Here is a 17,799-nt window from a genome sequence, read left to right on the forward strand (position 1 = left end):
GGCATGAGCTCTTGTGTTTTTCTAAAACATGAACCAAAAAGCTGATAAGTCACAAAGTTAAAGCAGGAGATATACAGCTCTCCTCAGGTAAAATCCCAGGAAACTGGAAGGAAAGTCTCCTCCTCACCTATTATTTTGGTGAGATTTGAAACTGATCCTCGGCTGTCCTCTGGTTTTATTATATGTTCCTAATTTCCTGCTCTCCATAAATGCTGAGAAAACCACTCTCCTTATGGTGCGGGTGAGAGTTTTTCTCAACACCTGCTGTTTGGTTAAAAAACCAGGGGCAGGGATTGCTGTTTCTGGAAGAGGCAGGCTGTAATCCTTGGGAAGCAGAGATGATATTGTTCCTTCAGGACGTACATCCTTGCTGCCACATTGCATGCGTGCGGATAGGTAAGAGACAGACAGATATCACAGATTGGTAAAAGACGGAGAAAAGCTGTAGTTACAATTTTACGGTTCACCGGTGTGAAATAGAATCTGGTAAATAAAAGAATGTTCCCCACAGCCCCTTTCTGTAGGATATAAATCTGCCAGCACTTGCAAATGCTGTTAGCTGGCTGCCAGGGCTGCATGTGTGCATGCATGGGAGCATGTGTCTGCACGTGGGAGAGGGAGTGTGGTGCTGGGTAATCAACACCTCCGGTCTCCTCTGCTGATCCTATGGGCACTATGAGCCTGTTGTGGCTGAAAGGAGGCTGGATCCAGGGCATAGACCTCAGGAGAGGGGGTTTCAGCTACCTCAGCTTCACTCCACTTTGACCAGTCTGCATCAGAGGGTCAGCTTTTTCTTAAACCAAGATATGCATGGCCGCAGCATTATTTAGACAGCAGCTAGATTGCTTTAATAAAACTGGTGTCAATTCTCATGCCAATAAAGACATAAGTGTGTTTGACCTTGGGACAGTCCCTTCAGTGCTATGCCTGACTTTCTTCTAATCCCTGATGCTTTTTGTTCCCCATCCCCTTCCTGAATGGCTCTGGGGACCACAGGTGAAGTGTGCTGGCCCTTTTGTGCATGTTTGCATTAGCTGGAGAAAAGGAAGAGTAAAGAGAAGCAATGAGGAGGTCACTGCTACTGCTACTGAGACGGGCAAGTCAGAGGCACTGAGCCCTGCAAGGATGCTCTGAACTCTTTGAAGCCACTGGCTTCTTTTTGGGATGTGGGTGAGACCTGGATAGCGATAGGACAAGAAGACATAGCCTTAAGCTTCGCCAGGGGAGGTTTAGGTTGGACATTAGGAAGAATTTCTTCTCAGCAAGGGTCATTAGTCATTGGAATGGGCTGCCCAGGGAGGTGGTGGAGTCACCATCTCTAGATGTGTTTAAGAAAAGACTGGACATGTCACTTGGAGCCATGGTCTAGTTGACATGGTGGTGTCAGGGCAATGGTTGGACTCGATGATCCCAGAGGGCTCTTCTAACCTGTGTGGTTCTGTGATTCTGTGATTCTGTGGATAGAAGGGTCCAGGAGGGTCAGCAGGGTCCTGCCAAGAGGTACGAATGTCACTTGAAAAGCTGGTGGTGTGCATGTGAGCCAGCCTTGCCGGGAGGTGCTGGGGCTGACCCGTAGCGAGGGGCCTTCACTGTCCTGGCTGCTGGAGGTGGACAGGAGGAGCGAGTCCTTTGAGCTGCACAGCGTGGCTTGTGTTTCAGAGGAGCTCTCCAAAGGCCTGGCCCTGCTCCATGCTCTCATTTCTTTCCCCTTGCATTATGTGCCAAACAGGTCTCCCTTCTTCTTTGTGGCTGGGGACAAAAGGGTATTTTGGGGCTGGTATTCTTTTTTTTTTGCATGGAGTGGTTTGCACTGTGAAATGCACCTGAGCAAATCCTCTGGTCCAAATCAGATTGTGGGCTTTTGTAAGGGATGCCACAAGGGAGGCAGGTGTAATAAGAGCCGGAGAGCCAGCACAGCTTTGATCTTCCAGGTGGAGGGCTCCTTTAAGAAGCTTCAGTGGGTTAATCCTGTTCTCTTTCAAGATGCCAGTTTGGGAACCACCTGGATGGAGCTGGCAAAGGCTTTGTGGGGTCCCTGGCGTGTCCGTGCTCTAAGCGCAGGCCAGCTGGCAGTGTTCATCTTGCAGTAGTCTAACACCATAACTCCCCCCAGACCTGGTCGTTGCCTCCCCCCCTGGGCAGTGCTCCTGTTCAGCAGCAGCTTTTGTGAGTTCAATGCCTGGCAGCAAGGAGCTGAAATGAGATCTCACTGTTTCATACTCTACCAGGGAGTGCTGAGAGTCTTAAATCAGGTTTGAATCAGTCATCTATGGGGACAAAAGTTCTGTTTCTCTACAGATCCTCATGCCAGCTGTTTTTCCCAAGAAATATGTATGTCTTTCCATAAAAAGAAAGGCACAGTGGGAGTCTCAGCTTTCTGCTTTGGCTGGAGAAAAATAAAAAAAAAATTATAAAAGCAGAAGGGAAGGAGAAACTGATTGGAGGAATGAAGCACGTTGTGTGTTGCTGCACAAGCTTAGGGATCCCATGCAAAGGCCTGAATTCAGAGTTATCACCAGCAGTCAGGAGAAAGGACAACCTGCTCGTGCTTTTGGATGCCAGCAAAACCAGCTGTATCAATACTGCTGCACCTCTACAGTGCCTATAGTCACAGGGCAACCACAATTTTGGGGGTCATCTCAGCCTCAGGAACCATATCTCCTAACAGCCCCACAGGTTTCCAGTGCCCAGACTGATCCTGTCTAACTTCAGGCTATTCAACGAGGCATTTTAGACTGGTTTAAAGCTACAATTCACAGACACTGGATAGTGCAGGGCCCCTCTGAGGGTGAATCAGTCAGGTTGGAAGAGCCCTCTGGGATCATTGAGTCCAACCATTGCCCTGACACCACCATGTCAACTAGACCATGGCACTAAGTGCCATGTCCAGTCTTTTCTTAAACACCTCCAGAGATGGTGACTCCACCACCTCCCTGGGCAGCCCGTTCCAATGTCTAATGACCCTTTCTGAGAAGAAAAGGTGCATCAGTGAGACCCCTGCTTTAGCGATTCATGGTGGCTAGAAGGGGTAATATTATGTAGTAAAGTCCCTGGATAAGTCTGAAGCTCCTGATGCTTACTCCTGAATTGGGCCAAATGGCAGTTGGGTAGCATATTTTTATGAAAAATAAGACATTTTTCATTCTTTGAGGAAATGAAGTTTCATTGTGTGGATGCCCTGTATTTACCTTTCCATACAGCACTTGAGTCAACACTTCAGCCTGTTCTCATTAAAAAACCCAAAAGCTAAAAATAGCAGAAAGACATCTCCAAAATTGCTTAATACTTGGCAGGTCTCAAAGAGCCTGAGGGTTTTCCTAGCATCATTCTCCAGGGATCAATATTGGGCCCAAAGCTATCGAAAATTTTCATGAATGAGCAGGATGTTGATACTAAATCCCGCGGATAAAATATTCAGTGGTGCAATGATTTGCTCAGCATTAATGAAGATGAGGACAGAGCGGTTGGGTGGCTTTGGCTCCCTCAAACAAAACAAACACAAACTTTTGTGTCTCATAAGAAGGAATGTAGGTCAGGCTGGAAAGTGGGAGACATGTCCTAGAAAGCAATGACTGAAATGGATGAGCGGGTCATTTCTTTACATCCTTGCAAAGGGTTTCTTCTAGTCTAGCCTGTAGCAGAAACAGGCTGACACCATCCTGCATCCTTGGAGGAGTGCAGGAGAGTGGGTGAGTAGTAGTCATACTCTGCGGTCAGCTCTGAAACCTCCTGTTGTAAAAGAGCACTGAGAGATAGGAAAAGGAGCGCTAAAGACCCACAAGTTATTTGTAGGGAGTAGGAAAGTATGGTTTCCTCAAAGGGATTGAAAGAATCTCAGCCTGTTAATTTATCAGAAGGAATATTGAGGATTGATGCGATTCGCATGTCTGAGCATCCTCACAGCGTGAAAACAGCAGGCTTAAAGGGCTCGTCAATCTAGAGAAGAAAACCAGAATAAGAATCAGTGGTTGGAAGCTGAAGCCCGATGAAATCACATGAGAAGTAAGGCATGTATAAGCTTTTTATGGTGTGGGTGATTAAGCACTGGAACAAACTGCCCGTGAAATGGAGGATTCTCCATTTCTTGGTATCTTCACTTCGAAATGGGAGGTCTTTCTAGGCAACACGCTTTAGCTAAACCCAAATTATTTAGTTCAGTGTAAGGGTAGATGGGAGAAATTTAGTGGCCTGTGATGTACAGGAGGTGAGAACAGATGATCTAATGGTCCCTTCTGACCTTAAATTCTATGTATTTATATGATCCCTGAATTAAATGTCCTTGAACTTTCATTTTATGGCAAGATGAATGTCTGAGAAAGCTGGAAAAACATGTGTAGTGCTTTCTGCACTAGGTTATGCACTTAATCCATTGAAATATGGGCACTGAGGGTTGGGATGGAGCAACCCTCATTGCACTCTGTAGGAATTCTGCATTTCAAGCTCTCCATGAATTAAAGTGCTGCAGAGAGGGAGCTGGGCTTTGCCAGGAACTTCTTCTCACTTATTCCACGCTGAAACAAACAGGAGAGACATCTAAAAGCAAATAGATATGCCCCAAAATAGTTGCCTGCATCTCTGCCTGGTCGTTGTCTTTTTGGCAGCACTAATTACCACCCAAACCTTGAGAACACGCTGAGCTCTCACAGGCGTCAGCGGAGCAGTAAGCTCTGTCTGGTTTTCTCTTGTTTAAAAAACTGAGACATCTATTTAAGGGCTCGGGAAGAGCCTGCTTCACATTTTCTCCCCGGATCTTGGTTAACTATTGACTGAAACACTTAGTAACGCTGTTGGTGGTGAGTGCTTTGGAGAGGCAGAGGTGTTGTAAAAGCCCTGAAAGTCCCACTTTTGTGTCTCTAGGTTGGGTTATTGCACGTTTGCTGCAACTCAGGATCAACTGCAAGGAAAGGTTATCATGCCTCTCCCTGTCTCAGATCTTAAGTTTTTGCTTTGCAGATTAACCGGCGTGACCTCATAACTCTTCAGTTGATGCTATCACTTCAATTGATGCTGCCTGTGGCAAGCTGCGGAGCTTGTGTCAGACGAGATCTGATGGCACTGCGCGGAGAATGACTTATAAAAGGAGAGGAGGCAGCGATGAGAGGAGAGAGGTTGAAGGGGGGAGTGTGTGTGAGGGTATCTGGGAACAAAACCAATGTCCCTTTTGGTGGCAAGGAGAAGTGTGTCCTCTGAGGAGCTGTGTGAAGCTCAGTACCACTGTACTGTAACCAGGGAGGTTGTAGTGAAGTGGGAGTCAGCCTCTTCTCCCAGGCAACTAGCGATAGGGCGAGAGGACACAGCCTCAAGCTTTGCCAGGGGAGGTTCAGGTTGGACATTAGGAAGAATTTCTTCTCAGAAAGGGTCATTAGGCATTGGAAGGGGCTGCCCAGGGAGGTGGTGGAGTCACCATCTCTGGAGGTGTTTAAGAAAAGACTGGACATGGCACTTAGTGCCATGGTCTAGTTGAGATGGTGGTGTCAGGGCAATGGTTGGACTCGATGATCCCAGAGGTCTCTTCCAACCTCATTGATTCTGTGATTCTGTATGCTCACACCACTAAAAGCATTTAAGAGCACACAGCTTTACGAGTCACCTGCTGTTTGCTGAGCCTGTGATAAAGCAGTCTTAATCACGGTTTAAGCTGATGTGTTTTCTTTCACAGATGAGATGAGCCTGAAGGATATGCATGGTCATGTGCCTCAAGCTGGGAGGTGGTACCCTGTTAAAGGCGGTAGCTTCATAGGTTTTGATGATGTGGTCAGTGCCTGAGACCCCAGGGAGGAGAGAGGTGGAGAAGGCTATGAAGAGATGAGCTAGGCCACCAGGTAGCCTCTCTTTTTCATAGAATCATAGAATGGTTTGGGTTGGAAGGGACCTTAAAGATCATCTGGTTCCAACCCCTCTGCCATGGGCAGGGACACCTTTCCACTAGACCAGGTTGCTCCAATCCCCATCCAATCTGGCCTTGAACACTGCCCAACGCTTGGCTTACAAGGGTAAATAAATGGTCAAAAGAGAAAGGGGACCAGGATGTTCAGAGCTATGAAGTGGTTTCCATGTGGGAGGTGACTGAAGAAGCAGGAACTCCTCAGCCTGGGAAGAGGTGAGCTGGGGTATATGGGAGAGATTGGTGAAATTATGAATGGCAGACGGGGATGGATAGGAAGTGACTGTTCACCACCTCTGCAAATATGAGAATTACAGGGCATGAAATTAAACTTTTGAAAATCAAGTCCTGAACAAACGAAAGGAGGTGATTCCTTCAAGCAGTGGGCTCTGGAGCTGTGAAACTCCCTCCCAAAGCATGCTGCGATTACAAAAAATCAATGTGATTTCAAGGATAAACCAGAAAATTAAAGAAAAATCTATTTGGTTATGACATAGAGACATATAAGACTCAGAAGTTCCCCTGAATGAAAATAGCCAAAGGCTGAGAAGTTACCGAGGACGTATCACATATGCTTACCCTGTTCTTATGCTTTCCTTAGCACCATAAGGCCATGGCTGATGACAAGGAACTGGGATATGTGGAATGTTGATCCCAACTAGTACAGATGGTTTTATGTGCTATTATGAGGAATTTGAAGTCTGATCACAACTGAAGGAAAGGGATTTTTTCAAATTGTCTGTCTGCCATGCTCTCTGCAGCTTGATAGTGGTTCTAGGGGTCGTATAATCCTGCACAAGGGAAGTAGATCAACACAATCAATCCTTCATGAACTGCATGGGTCATCAAGTGGTAGACCTAGAAATCCAGGAGGGAGTGTGGGCAGCTGGGGAGAGAGATGAGGCAAAGATCCTTCAGACACTGGGATGAGACATCTTAACCCAGGATGATGAGAGTGTAAGGTGGGATTTGGAGTAGTGATAGGATTGCATCGATGGGAATGGACAACAAGGAGGCACAATAGGATACCTGAGATGGATGCTGAGGTGAATGAATCTGCAGGAAGATGCTCTTTGATAACTGAGGGTGAGGATGGGAACATCTGGAAAGACGGTGGAACAAGGTGGCCTGAAAAGTAGCCATCACCATTAGAAAAAACTATTAACTTCTCCCTGTGTGTTTTAACTGTTCACGCCTCCACCAGGAGCCTTCAAGTGATGCTGGACTTTGAGAAAGCCCATTGCAGTGACATAAATTCCATTACAGGTCCCAATTAAATCTATATATAGTCTTTATAGAGCGTGGGTAACGATCTATCACTTGCTCTGCAGGCATGCTTCGGTAACCACACAGGCACTGGCTCTCATTAAGCCTGGGCCGGCCCTGTGTTAATTGTGACAAGAAGCTCTCTATTTTGAAGGCTTTTGAACACAAACATTTAGCCAAACCTCATTTGTTTTACAGTTTACAGACTGAAACACTTGACTGTGGGATAAAGATTTAGTGGTAAACAAGGCAGGGGGGAACTGAAGCTACCTGAACCTGGCAGGGAGAAACACAGATTGAATTCTATGAGCAGAGAAGGTTGGCCAGAGCTGGTGGTTTGCAGGATGGTAAGAAGGTGGCTGGTTTCATGACACTTGGGTAAGATCACTTGACACTCCTTCCACACCTCCAAACTGGTGAACTGAGATTTTTACAAGGGACAGGAATTCCTAATAAACTTCCTGCGTTGTACAGAGAGCACATCACCATGCCGATGGGATGCACTGTTGCTATCCCAGCTGAGGAAGTGTTTGGCATTTTTGGTAAGGAAAACCAAGAGTGAATTCAAAGCTGAATGAGATTCAGCACTGAAACCTCTGGACACACTCTCTTCAGTCTCCAGGTTGCCAGCCATACTCATAATAGGATGGCAAGACCCTGGCTTCTCCTCGAGCATTGATGCTTTTGCAAGGAGTCATTATGGCGTGGTAGACTTCTTTGAAGAAGGGACAGCACAGGGTGTAGGCTGAGCAGTTGTGAAGGGAGAACCTGGGAAGTCGCCAAGCCTTGGGTAAAGGACTGAGATAATCTTTGTTATCTGAGTGTCTGTTCCTTTGTAAATAAAGCCAGAACAGAGAGCAGGAATGCGCTTGGATGCAGCAAAGCACGAGGGCTGTATTTACTGAGCAGATGGTGAAAGGCACTTGTTCCAGCATAGTCCATGTCATCACACAAGGTCTTTTGAGTTCCTGGAACAGTTTTCTATCTATGCAACACAGTGAATTTCCTCTACTATGCTCCCAATGATTAAAGAAAATGCATTTTTTATTGTGATTGGTTATTCTGATGCTACTATTAGGAAGAGGGGAGAGCTTAGCATGTTTGGGGATTGTTTGCGGGGGCAAGATTAGACGAATAGAAGAAAATGAAGTATGGTATTGATGTGGGATTCACCTCACCCAGTGTTTGCCATGTGCATTGTAAATGTCTCCATCTGACCTGGCTGTCTAGACTCCTTTACATTCAGTAGATAGGCACAGGCACATCCAGGGTGTGATTTATCTCATCCCTGGGTAGACATCTGAAATAGAAAACAGACAAGCCCTGCCCTGCAAAAGGTCTCTCCTTCAAGAGAGCCTGGTTTTCTAGCTTAGACTTAGACTCTGATGTTGCAGGTAGACTTTGGTGAGAGGTCAAAACCCTTGGTTTGCATTTCTCCCGTGACAGAGCTGTTGCCCACAAGCTGCAAGACTTACAGTCTTGGTGGATCAGAAATGAAGCCCAGCATGCTCCCCATAGAAGACACCTGACTTGGCTTTTCTGAGCCAGTTGTAAAGCAGGGACCTGCCAAGGGAGGCATGGAGAAGAGAATTGCACTACAAGGTGTGCAAAGAATATTGCGCTGCAGGAGCACCAGTTGCAATCTCATAGTGAGAGCATCTGATGGGACCTGACATCTCTCAGCTTTACCCCAAAGGCTTCTGGAGCTATTGCCACAGAGGCTGTGGCCATCAAATCTTTCTATATAACTCCTTGCTTTACCTCTGTTTGTGTGAGTGGTGTGTGATTGTGGCTGGGGATTTGCTCTGGCAATGCCAGACTAAAGATGTCCCTCAACAAAGATGTGCAGGACAGCTCAGGGCAGCAAAGAGGAGAGGAGAAGCGGCACACACACAGCTGTAAGGAGGAAGCACTTTGTGAACAAGTATATTTGGACAGGTAATTTACCCTGCCACGCAGAGGAACATTGACCCCCAGTTTAATTATTGTGTCATTCGTCCTTGACAACTACTGCTGCTTCCAATTAACTCTCCTTAATTAAAGCTTCCAGTTTTCCAAGTATGTAAGAATGGATTTACTGGGAAGAGTGCTACAATGAAGAGGGAGATCTTGGGGGTGTCTGATGAGAAACGACATTCCCTGTCCCAGTGGGACTGGCAAGTTATTTAGTTATGCTGGAGCGGCAGGGTGGAATCAAACCCAGATCCTCGTCTCTGTCCCCACAGCAGCATCTCCTCTCCCACCGGTTTTACAGCCATCTACATTTGTGTGAGCCCTGTTTCTTGCCATTATAACTCAGACTTGCTTCAGCTCCGTGGGCTTTTCTTTCCTGTGTTCCTGCTTTTTGCTGAGTTTGCGGGTCAGGTGGATGGGGCACAGGGGCTCAAACAAGGCAGAGGAATTCAAGGTCCCTTTGTCCATAATTCAGGCCAAATTAAAACTGGCATCCTGGGATGCCGTGCAGGTGACCAAACATCCTCACTAACTCTGCTAAGGGTGCAGAATCTGGTTGCACCAGTGGTCCCTTAGGTGTTTTTTGCCTCACTCTATTTAATAAACTATCTTATCATGAACACTCTATTCAAGGCTTTGAAATCAAATAAGCTCCTCTCTTAATCTTGCTGCAGTTTTTCGGGGCTGGCTGAGTTTTGAAAGATAGCAGCATTCACGAACCCACATGGCTTGACAGAATCACTGTTCAGTGTTTTGGAAATGTATCTTTTGACTGTTGGGAAGGAAATTGTCTACTTAAGATGCCTTTTTGTACATTTAAATTAACTTAGTCCATCAGACTGAATAAATCCCGCCGCTGTGTTAACACCCAATTATAACAGCAGAGATTGAGCAATGATTCACGTTTTGACCAGAATGTTGGCAGTTTAAGGGAAAAAAAAAAAAAAAGTAATGTATATTGAAATAAAAAAGTCAAAAATGGGAGCCAGAAAATTATGACTGAGCACATAACTCAGTCTTTTGTGAATATATAATGGCAGAAGCGGGAGCCAAATTTCTAACAGGATTAGCTGTTACTGTCTATCAGTTCCAAAAACCTGAATCATTTTGTTTTAAATGACTTTCTGTAACTCATTCATACTAGAAATAGAGAGTGGAACTGAGGTTGGGAGCTGGAGAAGCTGCAGTTTGGAATTTAGGCTGGATCAGAGGTGAGGACAGCCCCGATGTTGTGTGAAAAGTCCCGAAGGCGTATGTAGCAGGTGAGCTCTGAACTGTACAGCAGTTTGCAGATTTGGCCAGATTTTTCAAGATGTCCTTGTGAGCCAGAAACTCATGAATGATTTCTTTGGGGACCTGTGAATGAATGTGTTGATGAAGTGAAACACCTTTTCAAATCCTGCCGCAGCTATGCAGCTGGACCTGCTCATCGTTTTCTTGCTGCCCTTGAGAAGGACATCAGATTCACTTACCACTTGTCTGACCTTAGCTCTGGGATTGCATCTCACTTTGGTTAGCTGTGAGTAGGGGACAGCCTAGATAGTGAAACTGCCTGAGAGATACAGGTCCTGACCCTTTGGTCTCCCCTGTTCAAGCAAGGTGCTAGTGGTGAGGCTCCTGGGTCTTTCACACTGCTCACTGCACAGTAGTCATCTTGGAAATCCTGTGGTGGACCAGCTGCTCTGGAAATGCTGCCTACCTCGGAGATGATCAGAGATCATCTGTCCCTCTGGTCTGCTACAGACAGAGCCTTGGAAGCACAGGAGCTCCTAGAAGTCCATCAGGTGTGTGGACAGGGATCCATAGAACCTTACTTTCATTTCTTCAATATTACAATGAATCCAAAGTCTAAATATATTGTACTTAATAACTTAATGTCCGAAAATCAGCTTTTTCCTGGACTTCTTCCATGAATTTGCTCAGGTGCCTTAAGCTCACATCTTCAAAGACATTTAGATAGCACCTACTTCAGCTGCATAAGACCTTGTTTTCAGCTTCAGCTCTCACTACAAGAAAGACCCTGAGGTGCTGGAGCGAGTCCAGAGAAGGGCAACGAAGGTGGTGAAGGGTCTGGAGCACAAGTGTGATGAGGAGCGGCTGAGGGACCTGGGGGGGTTTAGCCTGGAGAAAAGGAGGCTGAGGGGAGACCTTCTCGCTCTCTACAACTGCCTGAAAGGAGGGTGTAGTGAGGTGGGAGGTCAGTCTCTTCTCCCAGGTAACAAGTGACAGAACAAGAGGAAAAGGCCTCAATTTGTGCCAGGGGAGGCTTAGATTGGATATCAGGGAAAATTTCTTCACGGAAAGAGTTGTCAAGCACTGGAACAGGCTGCGCAGGTCAGTGGTGGAGTCCCCATCCCTGGAGGGATTTAAAAGCTGTGTAGATGTGGTGCTGAGGGACATGGTTTAGTGGTGGGCTTGGCAGTACTGGGTTAACGGTTGGACTTGGTGATCTTAAAGGTCCTTTCCAACTAAAGCAATTCTATGATTCTATGATAAAATGGGGATATGTGCTTCATCACATATGGGATATAAGCCCCTAAAACAACAGCAGCCTCTTCTTGCATCTACATGTTGCTCTAGCACAGTGAGGCCAAAATTTCAGTTAAGCTGTGACCACTGTAGGAATATAAATGGCTCTAACCTGGCTCATAGTGCCCCAAAATGAAGGACACTTTGCTTTTATTAATCCTCTGTCTGCTGAAACCCTGGTTATATTTGCTGCAAAATGTTCAATCCAAGTTCCACCCTGATGAGCGACCAGCGGTAGGGAGCCTCACCAAGGTTGGGAAACGACCTTGAAAAGTTTGTAAGACTTTCCAAGGATGGAGAAGGGGTGGAAGGAGTAATCACAGTCTGGTTTACAATGGAGATTTCAACCTTCAGCGCTGTCTGGTCCCTTCGTCACAGCGAGTAATGGCAAGGCACTGTAATTGGGAGGCTGCGTGGAGTATTCTTTTTCAGATATTTTAGGGGCTGGCTGCTCCCAGGGGGCACGGTCAGTTCTCAAAACTTTTGACTTGGAAAGCTTAGCTGAATTAATTGCAGTTTATGTTCCAAAGGAAAATAAGACCTCTGATGTGCCTTATTTGCTTGATTTTTTTTTTCTTTTCAGCTGACGACCCCTAGGTGGCTTTTCTTTCAGTCACAGATCCTTTGTTTTTTGTAGTTTGTTTCTTTACTAATTAGAAGGTCTGACACTTACAGCCCAAGACATTTATCAGTGTGGTACAATTTTAATGAATCTTTAAATAAAGCTACTTGAGGTGACCTCGTGAAAGGTCTCATATAGCAGGAATAACACATAGCAATGCAAATGGTGACACAGGACACCTACTACTCTGGTGTGCTTGATAGGATGTGGGATGTAGCTTGGTGCAAGCTCATACGGCTTAGCTGTGCTCTCTGAGACAGCAACACAAGCAAGGTGTGCTCCTACACAACATACAAACTATATCCTATAGAGATCGACTACCCTAAATACACTGGAAAGGAAGCATTTCCACAAAGATGAAGATCTGGATTCCCAGCAGGCACCTTCTGCCTCTGAAAGGAGCTTGGATATCCTTTGACAGCTAATTAAATAATAATAATAATAAAACCTACAGAGATAACTTTTTATCTACTCTTTTTGTAGCAATTTGCAAAGAAAATTGGAGGGTCTGTCCTACGAGGAACAGCTGAGGGAGCTGGGGGTGTTTAGCCTGGAGAAGAGGAGGCTCAGAGGTGACCTTATTGCAGTCTACAACTACCTGAAGGGAGGTTGTAGTGAAGTGGCAGTTGGCCTCTTCTCCCGGGCAACTAGCGATAGGACAAGAGGACACAGTCTCAAGCTTTGCCAGGGGAGGTTCAGGTTGGACATTAGGAAGCATTTCTTCTCAGCAAGGGTCATTAGCCATTGGAAGGGGCTGCCCAGGGAGGTGGTGGAGTCACCATCTCTGGATGTCTAAGAAAAGACTGGACATGGCACTTAGTGTCATGGTCTAGTTGCCATGGTGGTGTCAGGGCAATGGTTGGACTCGATGATCCCAGAGGTCTCTTCTGACCTGGTTGATTCTGTGATTCTGTGAAATAGCATATTTCAGTCCCCCAGGACTTCTTTCTTATACATATATCATAGACACAAGTGGATTTTGACTCAGAACATTCAAACTCAACATCTCTAGATGTTGGAAAAGTGCATGTTCTGATCTAAACTTCTTAATCAAGGCTCACTTCTATAAAACAGATGTAAACTAGCTCAGAAACTGAGGTTCAGAAAAACTATCTGCAGCTAATGAGGTTAAATTGAGCAGCACCATATGTTAAACTGAAGGTAGTTTGGGTAGGAACCGCATTGCCAATCCCAACTGTGTTCACAAATTTCTAATTACAAGGTGGAGATTACACAATCGATTGCATCTGGATTGAGGAATGGCAGATTTATGGTCTTTCAAAATGAAATATCTGCCTCTTCTGCAAGTACTATGATGTGCAGACATGGTCAAGCCAGACGTGTTTTTCTCAGGTGGAAACAACAGCTGTGAATGGCCGACATAAGAAATTATAAGGTCTCTACCCCTTGATGTCTTCTTGTAAAAAACTATGTGTCTTTTTGGAAGTTGGATGCAACACAGACTATTGGGTTCAACGTAAGTCTAATTAGGTGAAATCCCGAAGCACAGCATTTATATTTGATGAACAATTACATTCATGGCCAAGCTATCTTACCTTTGAAACTTCTTGATACTTACAGAAGTTTGAATGACTCGCTCCCTGTTTGGATCTTCCCTTTTTCATTGCTCTCTGGTCTGTCCTGATTATGTTCTTACGTTCAGGGCAATAGATTCAATTTCAAAAAGTTGTTTTTGTGGCTTTTTTTTCACATTCTCCCTTTTTCATTAAAAGCTTTCCATAGCCAGAGTTCTTTTCTTTGGGTGGCTTGACACAGGCAATGGTGCAATGGTAAATAAATCCCATCATATTTCTATTGGAATTTTTCTAAAGCTACGGCCACCTGCCAGAGGTAAAAATACTGATTTTCAGCTTTTGCTCATAGGCTATCAACTGCCACAAGGGGTGTCTGTATAGGGGTTATGAAGACAATTTCTGATACAAACAGAAAAGGTCTTAAAAAATAGCTGGAATTTTGCCTGATATATTTATATATAAAAGCCACTTCTTGGTTCATTTACAGATGCAATCAGAATGAATCTTAATGTGTCACTTCACAGCTCAAACTCTCTTGAATGTTGCACCAAGTAAAAAATTGTCAGTAGGATCCAGGTGTATTCTCTTGTCATTTGTCAAGAGTAACCATTCTGCGTTTACAGTTGGCAGTTCTCAGTGGTGTTTCATCAGGATAATACCACACTATATCATCTGAAGGAATAAACTCTCCCTGCTGACATGAGCCAGGGTGAAGGCACTGGCAATTGACTGTATTATAGGAGCTCTCTGAAGCTTATTCAATGGAAAAGAGACTATCAGGTCATTGGGCCCAAATTGTATGTTTGGCTTCAAAAGAAGTAAGGGGCTTACAAAACCTAACAGGAATCAAAGGGCTCCGGTCCGTTAGACAGGAGGTCAGGGTAGGAAGTCCCTTTGTCTTTGAAATCTCTAACTGAAATGCTTTAATTAAAAAGGAAGAAAGAGCAAAAAAAAAAAGATAATAAAATGCAGTATTTTGGCAGTAGATGGGTGTTTCAGGTCCACCTCTAATGCCTTCTGAGCTGCAAAGTCAGGGTGACAGCAAGCTCATTCAAAGCTGGTAGCCTCTGTCCTTCTCGTGTTGGGAGCAGCCTCTCTGGGGATGGGGCAACTGATGGTTGGAAAGATGAACGGGCAATGGGGAGTGGAGCTAACACTCTCCTGGGGCCAGTGGTGGTGCAGGAGATCATAGGAGGGAGACAAAGACATCACGAGACCTCAGTTCTCATGGGAAGCCAGAAAGCACAACAGGGTCTATAACCAGACTGTAGGAGAGCGTTGAGATTCATTGAGTTTCGCTTGCTGCAGAAGATCACACATTGTTTAACTGCCTCAAGGTACCAGGTCACCACAGTCTGCACATAGCCTGCCTGATTTGCTTATTCCTTGTGAAACAGTGCAAGTGAGGTCATCTAGCAATGAAGTGTAAGAGGCCATGGCGAAGAGAGGGACATCACAAGGGAGGTGCTGATCTCAACAGGGATTGCACCAGGCTGAACCCTGGAGCAATCAGCAGCCACATCCTACCATCTGCCCTGGGCCTGCAGAGCTCTGCAGGGATGTCCCTCTAGGAGGACAGGCTCCAGGGGAAGAGGACAGGGGAGGTGGCCCCTCCACCAAGTCATCATGGGCATTGCAGACCCCTGTGAAAAGCCTGACAGGTTGTCCCCTTTCCTCCTGCAGCTCACCCGGGTGCCCGTGGAGTCGTGTAGCCAGTACGAGACCTGCAGCGAGTGCTTGGGCTCAGGCGACCCTCACTGTGGATGGTGTGTTCTTCACAACACGTAAGTACCTGCTGGTGTTTGCCACCGTCCCAGGCCTGCTTTTCCCCCAGACATCTTCCCTCAACATTTGCAATAACACACGGCAGAGCTGCAAAATGTTGTCTCAGTCCCTGGCTGAGGCAGGTGAACCAATGAGTCACCCAGGTACCTCCAGCAAGGTCTCTGGGGCTTGCTGGGAGAGACTTTGTTTAAATAAGAAGCATTTTTTGGAGGACAAGGGAAGAGAAGGGTGGTAGAGACTGGTCAAATCTCCTCAACCGCCTGATCCACAGTCTGCTGACTGCACCAGGAAAGCACCTGTCCAGCCTGATGTGCTTTGAATCAAACCCTCCAGCAGCTCTTCTCTGGTTGACAGTTACCTTCTTGTTTCCACTGCTTAAGGCAGTTTGGCTCTGACTAGCAGCCCAGCTCGGACACTTGTCTCAGCACCTCCAACTTTTCACTGCTGACCTGAACCTCTCCTCTTTCAGACTTGTCATGATCTCCATGCCCTTAAAGAAGAATCAGGTCCCTGTAAGCGTCGTGGGGTTCACTCCAAGTTAGATTTCAAAGGGACCTTATGGTTTGTATGCTCACTGTGGGAAAATGTTGACCCTGAAGTTGAGCATTTGTCCTTTTGTGTCAACTCAGCTGTGCCAAATGAGAGTAAATGAGCCAAACTGCTCAGTTGACTTATCTGGCCAGGATGCCGAGCAAACTTGTCTATATCCACATCCTTGGGCTTCTGTATAATAGGCCAAGAAGGCACTTCAGTTCATCATTTCATTATTCAACAGTACTACTTTATCCAGTACCTCTCAAGGAGCACTGGATCCAGGTGTCCTCAGGACTGGGAGATTAGTTCATTGGCTTAGTTTTCTGTAGGCTTTTTAATGATGCTATTGATCTTGAAGTTTCCTCTCTGCAGCCTTCACTGCCAGTGGTCTCCTCCTGCAGAGAGACCTCTGCCAAAGCTGTGGAGAGGGAGGTGTCAGGTTGGCTGAGCTCCTGGCTATGAGTGGCAGGGTGGTCTCATTTGCCAAGAACCTCTCAGCAGAGACATTGGCTGGAAAGTGCATTGGACCTGTCTAATCACATATCTCCAGCTGAGCGTGGCTCTGCAGGGTGCTGTCACTCAAAGTCTCACAGTGTCCTTGGCAGCAATGGAGGGTTTTTCTGATAGACCCTGCTATTGCAGTGCGTCTGTCTTCTCCCGCTGAGTTCACCTCTGAATCCTTCCTGTTGCATTGCAAGCTCTCCTGGTGGAGACAACAATCTGGTTGAAGCACTCCACTTTGCTACCTCTCCTTTCTGGAACAGAGGAAAAGGGAGCAAACCTGTACCATAGTCCAACCTTCTCTGGGTGCTCTTTAGCTTGTGTGACCAGCATCCAAAGCCATGACAGTCTGCTTAATTTCAGATAAGATCTAGGTGACCCATCCCAAAACTTGTCCAAAAACTTGACTCAGGCTCTGGAATTGTTCAAGGGATCCTTGGCAAAGCAGTCCTGAGTTGTGGTCTGGTAGGCATGAAGCTATGAAACTTCCATCCTGCTGACATGAGGATATTTCTATTTATTTGATATACAGCTCTATAGTATGTTTCCATCTCATCCTATCCTGTATCCACCCCACAGAGCACTGTGTGTTTTGCTGTCAATGGAGGGACAGCACAGACTATGTGCAAGCAGTACAGGCAAGCATGAATTTGGTTGTTGTTTGTACCATAGCAATGCTAGATATTTTATCTCCTGCTGTCCAGGGTCAGCAGCAACAAGCAAACAATACACCCAGCAATAAGTCCCCAAAAGGAGAGAAAAGGGGCGGAGACAACTGCAGATTGCCCAGCGACTCATTTTGAAGGAGTGTCAGAAATGTGATAGCTGGTGAGGAGCGAGGATGGCAGCTTCGATTTGATTAGAACAAGAAACCCCTGTGCAAACTCGGTCCTTCAAGGGGAAGTTTGGCCTCTCAGCCTGGACCTGGTTGACAGCACGATCCCCACATCCTCCTCCCTCTTGTCACTTAACCTCTGATTCCTTATCTGTAAAAGAGGCACCTCTTATTTATGTACCTTGCAGCAGAGTTACTGAGATTAATTCCCTGCGGATTTTTTTGAAGCAGTTGGATAGCAAATACCATCAAATCCCACTCCAGTCTGTTCCTTCCCCTTAGTTTCCATTACAGTCAAGAAAACTGATTTCCAGTCCTAGTCTGGAAGGGATTTTCAGAGCAGCCTCGGGTGTAC

The 17,799-nt window shown here is 46.0% G+C and overlaps 1 protein-coding gene across 1 annotated transcript in view; it reads left to right on the top strand.

The window, feature by feature from the left end:
* Positions 1 to 17,799, top strand: part of PLXNA4 (plexin A4) — a 511,402-nt gene that overhangs the window by 327,467 nt on the left and 166,136 nt on the right. Inside the window, exon 5 of the mRNA XM_068400326.1 lies at positions 15,473 to 15,573. Within this exon, the coding sequence (XP_068256427.1) occupies positions 15,473 to 15,573 (101 nt within the window). The remainder of the gene's footprint in view (positions 1 to 15,472; positions 15,574 to 17,799) is intronic.

The sequence above is a fragment of the Nyctibius grandis genome, chromosome 5 (assembly GCF_013368605.1).
Source record: "Nyctibius grandis isolate bNycGra1 chromosome 5, bNycGra1.pri, whole genome shotgun sequence".
In the NCBI taxonomy this organism is placed as follows: domain Eukaryota; kingdom Metazoa; phylum Chordata; class Aves; order Nyctibiiformes; family Nyctibiidae; genus Nyctibius; species Nyctibius grandis.